The 9,506-nt window shown below is 33.5% G+C and overlaps 2 protein-coding genes across 2 annotated transcripts; both read left to right on the top strand.

The window, feature by feature from the left end:
* The first annotated feature begins 326 nt into the window (after positions 1-326).
* LOC125846638 (non-classical arabinogalactan protein 31-like) lies at positions 327-1,910 on the top strand. Its single transcript, XM_049526194.1, has 2 exons — positions 327-763; positions 1,330-1,910. The coding sequence occupies exons 1-2, from the start codon at positions 364-366 to the stop codon at positions 1,677-1,679; spliced, it is 750 nt and encodes a 249-aa protein (XP_049382151.1). The 5' UTR covers positions 327-363; the 3' UTR covers positions 1,680-1,910.
* A 3,700-nt stretch (positions 1,911-5,610) lies between these two features.
* LOC125847402 (uncharacterized) lies at positions 5,611-8,756 on the top strand. The gene is made up of 4 exons (XM_049527026.1): positions 5,611-5,784; positions 6,540-7,865; positions 7,955-8,665; positions 8,721-8,756. Exons 1-4 carry the CDS (start codon positions 5,611-5,613, stop codon positions 8,754-8,756), a joined length of 2,247 nt encoding a protein of 748 aa, XP_049382983.1.
* The last annotated feature ends 750 nt before the right edge of the window (positions 8,757-9,506 follow it).

Here is a 9,506-nt window from a genome sequence, read left to right as displayed (position 1 = left end):
ATATCAGATATTGTATATATTTTTTGTCTGTGTTTTGGAAGTTTAAAATGCTTATTTTTTTAAGTTTGATCAAGATTTTAGGAAGAAATAAGTGTTTTTGAATAGTTTCAAAAATTGTTTTTTCAGAGCGTATTTTTTTTAGAAATACTTTTTGTAATCTTAATCAAGCACAAATTGATGCTTTAATAATTTTAAAAATAAACTATTCTTAAAACTCACTTCTAACTAGAAAAATTATACAAAAAAATAAATAAATAAATAATCGAATTTAGAAGCTTATAATTGTGCCCCTATAAATTCATGTCTCTTACTTCCCTTTACACACACAACTAGCTAAACTCAGTTGAGGAAAATTTAGCAACAATGGCAAAGGCCCTTGTTCTTTTTCAAGTTTCAGTTTTCTTACTTAGCTCATTCACAATTGTTAGCCATGCTCAAGATGAGTGGTACTCATTAGACAAAAATGTTGACCACCTTGCACCAGCTCAAGCCCCTAAGCCACACCACCACCACCACCACCCCCACCCCCACCCCCTCCCCATAATTTCACCAGCCCCTTCACCAATTTATTATCCAACAAAGCCACCAATTAAAGCTCCAACAAAGCCACCAACTAAAGCTCCATCAAAACCCCCAGCTAAGCCACCAACACCATCACCTTATTATCCTTCTAGGAAACCTGTTGCTGTTAGAGGACTTGTTTACTGCAAACCTTGCAAGTTTAGAGGGATTAATACTCTTTACCAAGCTAAACCACTTCAGGGTAATTTTTTCAATATCCTTTTTCCTTTTTTTTATACTACATTAGAACTCATCTCGTAAATAACTCAACTTTTGATCAAATGCACCATTTAGTCTTCTGATAACATGAGCATCAACACATAATACAAATTTTAGAAAATATATACATAAAATATCTAATTTTACAAAGCGACCATGTATTCACATGCCCCAATTTTCACATTGGTAGTAGTGATGTACATAATTTTTCACCTTATAATATGGTCTTACTCTTGAACTTTTGTGGTTGAATTAGACGTAAAACTTTTTTTTAATCATGGAATTAGAATCTATACATCCAAATTCACAATTTACTGAATTTTGGATGCCATCTTATATTATCCATGATTCAGATGTCCAATCGATCTTGAGACTTGAGTAGCCGTTGAGTTTCCACATTGGTAAAGATGTATATTATTTACCTCCTTATGTGATTTTAAGCAATCCTCATCTTATAAACCAACTTACACGTATATAATCGGTTAAGTTAAACATAGTTATCTTTTAAATGACCTCGATGCTTATTGATTGTACATTATGATGTTGCAGGAGCCAAGGTGAAGCTAGAGTGCAACAACACCAAAAAGACATTAGTAGAAAAGGCTGAAACAGACAAGAATGGATTCTTCTGGATCCTTCCCAAACTCTTGAGCTCAGGAGCCTACCACAAATGCAAAGTGTTTTTAGTCTCATCAAACAATTCTTACTGTAATGTCCCAACAAATTACAATGACGGAAAATCTGGTGCACTCTTGAAGTACACCCCACCAGCTCTAGCTCCAGCTCCAGCTACAGTTACTCATCTCCCTATTAAACCACCCACCCCTAAATATGATTTCTTTACTGTTGGACCTTTTGGATTTGAACCCTCAAAGAAAGTGCCTTGCAAGAAGTACTAATTAACTTGGAAAATTAGAAATTAAGATAGGAAGGGATGATGAATGTTTAAGGAGTTAATTTAAGTGTTGGAGAAAGAAAAAATTAAAGATTGTGTCCTTGTTGTTTCCATTAATAAATGATCATGTATGAGGAAAGAAGAATGTAGTTTAATTTTCTTGTTTTTTCAATTTCGTTTATGTAATGTTTAAAGCCCAAACAAGTGAAAGGGATTTATTAAGTGTTTGCCTTCTATGTTTGTGCCTTTTTCTAACATAATATTATGGGCTTATGGTTTTGTGTGACTGGTTTCAGCCACCGCACACCTTCATGGATTGTCATATACTCCCGTTTTAATTTTGGAGTAACTTTCACAAATAGTCACTAAAATAGTTTTAATTATGTTTCATAGGTATAGTTTACTAATTACGATTTGTAGCTACATGTTAGAGGGAGAAAAAAGCGAGCGAGATTGGGAGAGAAAGGAGAGAGGCGAGGGCGAGATGGAGAGATGCGAGTTGTATATGTACATCGGTTAGATAATTATATATATATAACGAGTATGTATATGTATCAATGATTGTATTTGTATATCTGCATACAATTTGCATCCATATACAATTGAATCGAGTTCAAACATTTGTATTTGTATATCAAGTCTCTCTCACTTTATACAAACACAAATTATATATACATTTGTATTTGTAAAATTTGTGTTTGTATAGAGCGAGAGAGAGAGGGGAAGACAAAAGAGAACTAGGCAGGGATAAATTTGTATTTGTATTTGTGTATCTCATCTCTCTCGCTTTATACAAACACAATAACAAATTATATGTTATGTTTGTATAATTTGTGTTTGTATAAAGTAAGAGAGAGATTGACATAAGAGAATCAAGAGAGAGACTGGGCAGGGAGAGGAGAGAAGCAAGGGAGAGATGATTGAAAAAGAGGAGAGAGGCGAGAGAGAGGAAGAAGGGCGAAAGGTGAGAGAGAGGAGTGTAATTATAGCTAGAAATAAGTTCCGAATTGTAATTAGTGCAAACTGTAGCTATGATAGTTAATTAACTAGTATATGTTTGGTTAACCGCATAATTTTCCCTTTAATTTATGCGATTATCGCTTAACTTGAAACTATTTTATTCTTCTTTTTAAAAACTTTGTAATTTTGTGATTTAAAACAGTTATTTTTAATGTGTGATTATAAATAATTTCATTTAGAATAAAAGAAAAAAATTAAAGTTAAAAGTTATTCCTAAATTTAAAAATATAAACAATTTTTTACATTGACTAAAGAAAAAGGTGTCAAAGTAAATCGGAACAGAAGAAGAATATGTTATAAGGCAGCTTGGACAGTATTTTGTTAAAGTTAAAAAAAAAGAGAGGAGGTATTTACGTTGTAATTGAAAAAGAATATTTTGTATATGGATGTATTATAGTATATATGAAAAACTTATCTCAAAGATTTAAATCTAATACTTGCCGATTACTAAATATATATTCAAAATTATTGAAATAAAATAGTTTTAAAAAATCATAAACAAACAACTGAAAATATCATAATTTCTAAAATTTTCTACTATTTTTTTTTTTTTTTACAAAAATCCCCTCTCTGATATATTTCTTTCCCTTCTTGGATATATCTCTCCCATTAAATGAAGTAATGTATTATTCGCAATGTATCAGACAATCAAAGAATATATCAGAGAGCAATGAAAAATTTAAAATTTTTGTATTTGAAAAAACTTTCGAAATAAGATGAAATTAACCCTCAAATATATGAGATTTCTGTACTTTTTCCAATAGTAGTTTTCAATGAAATGACAGGCTTCGACACTTTCCGAGTTACGAATTTTCATTTGGAGCTACAAATAGGCCCAAACTCATTAAACACTTTTGGATTCGGATTTTGGATCCAGTCCTTAATGGGTTATAGAGCTGTCAATGTAGGTTGGTCCACCCCATCTGGGTTAGCCCATACAAGCTTTGAAATTTGACGGGTCAGGCCAGGTTAGCCCATTTTTGGTGTGGGCCAGAAATGGTCGACCCAGCCCACAAGTACGTGGGCAACGGGCTTGCCGGGCCAGCCCTCTTTACGTAAAAATATATTTTTTATAATTTTTTTTAATTAAATTATAATTTAAAAATATTATCATAAATATCGACAAGATAATATTACATGATGTTAGTGTTACTACTTGTTAATCAAATCCACAAATAAAATTATCATTATAATATTTATTAAGTTTGATTTCAAGTAAAAGCATAAATAGCTAAATAAAAATTTAAACCAAATTATTTTTCAATGATCATAATAAAACACAAAAAATTATGATAATATTCCATAGGCTACGGCCTATGTAGTGATTCCTAGAAATTTTAGGGAATTTTTAATTTACGTAATATGTATTTTATAAACATAATTTGTATTTAAATTGTAATATTTCAAACTTTAAACTGATTTTGAGTTTAGACTCTTGTTATTTTTAATACTCTATTTTATTTTTTATTTTTTAATTAATTTTATTTGGCCCACAGGCAGACCCTATCCATATTTCTCAAGCCCCACAAATCGGCAGACTTATTCAGGCTGGGCTAAAAAGCCATTTTCTTAAATGGACTCCAAAAATTGTAGCCCAGCCCTATCAAATCCCGGGTTAGGTCAGGCCGGCCCAACGGGCCTATCTCATATTGACGGCTCTAATAGGTTATCATTAAGTTGATATAATTAATTAAATTGTATATCATACTTGCTTGAGGGATATAATAAAAAAACAGAATGACTTGGGAGACCCTTATGCTTGGCTCTAATTGTCAACTGGACTCTTTTACTCACGATATTGCCAACTGAACACTTAAATTCAATGAAACACAATCTTTTAAACCCTTTTGACTTCACATGCACTTCAAACACACAATGACATGACATGATCCACATCAGACATTTAGTGACACATCACTTATTTTTACTTTATTTTCAGAATTTTTTTTTCTTTTCACTTATTTTTTTACTTTATTTAAAATTTTCATTTTTTGCTTTGGGAAAAGGGACGGATTTACCCCCGAACTTTAATAAATGGTATGTGTATGCCCTCCGTTATACTTTGCGTCTACATAAGCCCCTGCCGTCCAATTATTGGTACACGTATACCCCTTTCACTAACGGACCCCTAATTTCTTACACGTGTCTTAATCTTATTGAACTACCCGTTTGACCCTTTTTTTTAACCCATAACCCAACTATCCGCCCCATAACCCAATACCCACCCAATTTCCTCTAAAAGGATCCTAATTAAAAAACACCCAAATTAAAACAACAAAGTCCGTCCCTTTTCCCTAGTTGGAGGTCCCCGCGTATCCCTCACACCAAAACCCTAGTCGGAGCCGCGATTCCCTCACACCAAAACCCTAGTCGGAGCCGCGATTCCAGTTTGTCTTCGTCGATTCCACCTTTGTCTCGTCGATCTTTCGTGTGTTCTTCGATTCAACTTGTCTTCGTCGAACTATCGTGTGTTGGTCATAATTTTGTAGTCAATTTTTCATCTATCTGTCGTCTCCCTCANTGTTTTCGATTTGCTTTCATATATAGTAAATAAATTTGTTGTTGCTGTTATTCCGATAGTTTTCTTGTTGTTTCTTTATTTATTGTGTAAAATATGCATTTTATAGTGAAAATCTTTCTAGGGTTCACGTTCTAGTTATTGGATTAAAGATTTTTTTTTCTTGTTTTAGAGTGTAAATGAAGTACACTTTATAAGGTTTCACTTCCAGAAAATGAAGTTCACGTTTCAGTNTAATATGATTTGTGCTTGTATTTTGGTGATTATGAGTTCTTTCCTCTGTTATTTTTATTAGATTGAAAATTGTGAATTTTGGAGGTGGGAAGACAGTTCTTCAGAAAACTCTTCTATTGAAGTTAATTTATTGAAGTCTAAATTGGAAGTTGCTACGTTGAAAATGGAGAATTTGAGAGAGTCGTTGAATGCGGTGAAGATTGAAAGAGACAATTTGAAGAAAAAATTGGAGAATTTAGAGAGTTTAAACTACTTTGAGGTGAATAAATCAAGAAATTTGGAATCTAAAGTGTCAAAGTTGAAGATGTTGTGTATATTGTCTTTTACTGTGTTTGTGGTATTTCTTGTTGCAATTTTCAAGTGATTAACTGGTAGCATGAGGAATATATGTTGTTGAATTGTAGTTTCAAGGGTCGGTTATTTCAAGTATTTGTAGTTTCAAGTGTTAGTTATTTCAAGTATTTGTAGTTTCAAGTGTTAGTTATTTCAATTGTTCCTATGTATTAGTGAATATTATGTTTGAATGTTGGTCATTATTTAGAGTAGCTATTGCTTCAAACGTATTGTAAAATTTCAAGTGTTGGGTTTGAACATTATTTTGTGTCTTTTGCCTTAAAAATTTGTAGTATTTATTTGTGTTATATTAGTCAGTATGATGAAGATCCTTTGTCAAAAAAAAAAGTTAGTATGCTNTTAACTTACTTATTTATGCTTACTAATTGACTTTCTTAACTCAATGTTACTTAATTAACTAACTTACTTTAATCCTAATGTGACTAACTTACTTTAATCCTAATGTGACTTACTTAACTTACTTATTTATGCTTACTAATTGACTTTCTTAACTCAATGTTACTTAATTAACTAACTTACTTTAATCCTAATGTGACTTACTTAACTCAATGCGACTTAATTAATTAACTTGACTTACTAATTGACTTACTTAATCCTAATGTGACTTATACTCACTGTTACTTATTTACTAATTAACTTACTTATTTATGCTTACTAATTGACTTTCTTAACTCAATGTGACTTATACTCACTGTTTTATACTTACTGTTACTTATGTTATTTCATAACTCTTTGTAGGTCATTAACATGGTTGAAGTTACCATATACTTTCATCATGGTGGTGAGTGGCTAACCAGTCCAGAACCACATTATGATAGAGGATGTGTGACTTATTGGAAAGGGTATGATCCTGACCTAATATCTTTTATTGACTTAGTGAATGAGTACATTAATAAGTTAGGTTTTGTTGGTGTGCAAGAACTTATTGTACTTGCTCCAACTGGGAAATATTTTGAAATAATAGGTGATGAGGGAGTTAAGACCTTAACATCTTTTATCTCTACTGAGTATAAATCTATTCACTTGTTTGCCACTGAAGATTGTGAATTGTCTGTTGATGTAACTGATATTATCATGCATGATGGGTCATTTCTACTTTCACCAATTGTTAATGAGGGCACAGACTGTAGTGAAAGTGAAGATGACAGTAATAATGGAATGGTGTTTAGTTGTTCAGATTATGATACAGATGAATTAGAAAATTTTGTTACTAAAAAAAAAAGGAATATAACTGATAGTTTGCAAGATTATAAGGAGATTGTTAAGGGTATGGCCTTCAAGGACATAGCTGAAGCAAAACAGTTTTGTAAACTTTATGCTCTAGCTAAGAAGGTAGAACTAGTTGTGGTGAAAAGTGATAAAAAAAGATTGAGGTATACATGTGTTGCTGATGGCTGTCCATTTTTACTTCTTATTTCTGGGGATTTGACCACTCCTGGAGTTAGTGTCAAAACACTTGTAGATCATATAGAGTGTGGAACAGCATATGATAACTCTTTAGTAGATTACTCAACAATAGCCTTGTATTTTAAAGACAAATTGCAAAGTGACCCCAAATACAAGGTCAAAGAAATGAAGGCTGATTTACATAGAGTTTTTGAGCTAAATGTAAGTGAAGCAAAGTGCAAGAGAGCCAAAAAAGAGGTATTGGAGAGTTTAGAAGGTAGCTTTGTAGACTCTTACAATAAGTTAGAGGGTTATGCTACTGAATTGAGAAGTTGTAATACAGGGTCTGACATTGTGATAGATTTGTCTAAACAGGCACTATCTAATGGTAAGAGAAAATTTCTTAGGATGTATATCTGCTTCAAGGCAATGAAGTTGGGTTTTAAGTCTGGGTTAAGACCACTTATTGGGTTAGATGGTACATTCCTTAAAGGGAAAACTAAGGGACAGGTATTGTGTGCTGTTGGTCAAGACAGTAATAACTCTTTCTACCCTCTAGCTTGGGCTGTGGTAGATAAAGAGACTAAGAGAACTTGGACATGGTTTATGCAACATTTGCAACATTCACTTGAACTTCAAAATGGTGAAGGACTGACATTCATATCAGATATGCAGAAGGTAATATTATACAACTAATTTGCAATTTATTTTCCTTTGCTTGATACTGTTTCTTTTATTAATTTTAGTTGTTTTAATTTGATACTTAGGGGCTGCTTGAAGCAGTAAGGACAGTCTTACCTGAAGCACATCAGAGATATTGTGCAAGGCATATTGAGGCAAATTGGTGCAAAAGATGGGGTAAAGGTGAGCTGAAAAAGTTGCTATGGTGGGCTGCATGGTCATCATTTACAGAGGAGTTTGAGGACCAACTTCAAGAGATGAAGGAAGTTAATGGAGAGGCTGGACAGGATTTAATAAACAAGTATCCTCCCAAAACATGGTGCAGAGCTTATTTAGATTCAGTGTGCAAAAATCAGGTTGTGGACAATAACTTTACTGAATCATTCAATGCCTGGATACTTGAAGCAAGGTACAAGCCAATTATTGGAATGTTGGAAGACATCAGGGTCAAAACAATGGAGAGGCTGGCAGCAAAAGAGGTTGCTGTGAGGAAGTGGAAAGATGATGGATTTAGTCCCAAAAGTGAGTTGTTGTTTATTCAGTATTTGAAGATTTCCAAGGTTTGTAAGGTGAATGGCAATGGGGATAGTGGCTATGAGGTTACTGAAGGTGCAGATAGACACATTGTCAACTTAAGAGATAAAAAATGCACATGCAGAACATGGGATCTGACTGGAATTCCATGTCCACATGCAATTAAGGCCATGGAGCACAAGAAAATGATACCAAAGAAAGAAATTCATTGGTATTATAGTAAAGAGGCAGCATTGGCAGTTTACAAACACAAGTTACAACCTGTTAGGGGAGAACCATTCTGGAAATGTGATCCTTTGCATGCCATTGAACCACCAGAATTGGTCAAGCTTGTTGGTAGACCTAAGCTTATGAGGGAAAGAGAAAAGGATGAAGCTGTTAAGAGGCAAGGAGTATGGAAGCAAACAAGAAAAGGAAAAATGATGACATGTAGTAATTGTGGAGAACAAAATCACAATGCAAGAGGATGTGGAAAGGTAATTTTCATTTAATCTTTAATTTCATCAAATAATTATTCTATTTTACTATTTAATTCTATATCTTCTATTATGATTAATAAGGCAAAGCAGGGGAAACAACCTACTAAGAAGCAGGGGAAGCAACCTGCTAAGCAAGGAAAAGAATCTGGCAAGGGAAAAAAGAGGAAGCAACCTGCTAAACAAGGAAAAGAATCTGGCAAGGGAAAAAAGAGGCAACTTAGGAGAGGTTTAGTTGATGAAGATGAAGCTTCTGAGGAAAACATCAATTGCACAGCCCCACAACCAACACAAGAAAGTCAATTTGAATATACTTCTTCCAGCAGCTATTTTCCAGTAGCTGAGGATGATGATGAAGACCCTAGGCTAAGGCCAAGAACAATCTCAGAAGAAGCTTTTCTAACAAGATTGAGAAAGAAACAGAACCCAGAAGAACCAATTGGAAGTAGAGTAATACGCTTTAGAGGTGACAAATTTGGTGTTAGTGAACCTACAAATCTTCCCATAGGACCAACTGGCTTAACTTGGAATGGACAGGGTGCAGTTACTACAAACCAGCTACAAAAGTTGAGGCCAAGAAGGGGATGATGCTATTGTGTTGGTACTGCTTTGTATATGTTGGTGCCTT

The sequence above is a fragment of the Solanum stenotomum genome, chromosome 12 (genome assembly GCF_019186545.1).
Source record: "Solanum stenotomum isolate F172 chromosome 12, ASM1918654v1, whole genome shotgun sequence".
NCBI lineage: Eukaryota > Viridiplantae > Streptophyta > Magnoliopsida > Solanales > Solanaceae > Solanum > Solanum stenotomum.
The sequence above is the reverse complement of the archived record's forward strand: the minus strand, read 5'-3'. Positions and strand labels throughout refer to the sequence as shown.

What these genes read in the sequence shown, in the direction of transcription:
- LOC125847402 (XM_049527026.1), top strand. Translation starts at nt 5,611, where the DNA reads ATGGAGAATTTGAGAGAGTCGTTGAATGCGGTGAAGATTGAAAGAGAC. An exon ending in TGTCTTTTACTGTGTTTGTG is followed by an intron (nt 5,785 to 6,539) that starts GTATTTCTTGTT and finishes AACTCTTTGTAG; the next exon opens with GTCATTAACATGGTTGAAGT. An exon ending in ACAAACACAAGTTACAACCT is followed by an intron (nt 8,666 to 8,720) that starts GTTAGGGGAGAA and finishes TTGAACCACCAG; the next exon opens with AATTGGTCAAGCTTGTTGGT.
- LOC125846638 (XM_049526194.1), top strand. Translation starts at nt 364, where the DNA reads ATGGCAAAGGCCCTTGTTCTTTTTCAAGTTTCAGTTTTCTTACTTAGC. An exon ending in CCAAGCTAAACCACTTCAGG is followed by an intron (nt 764 to 1,329) that starts GTAATTTTTTCA and finishes ATGATGTTGCAG; the next exon opens with GAGCCAAGGTGAAGCTAGAG.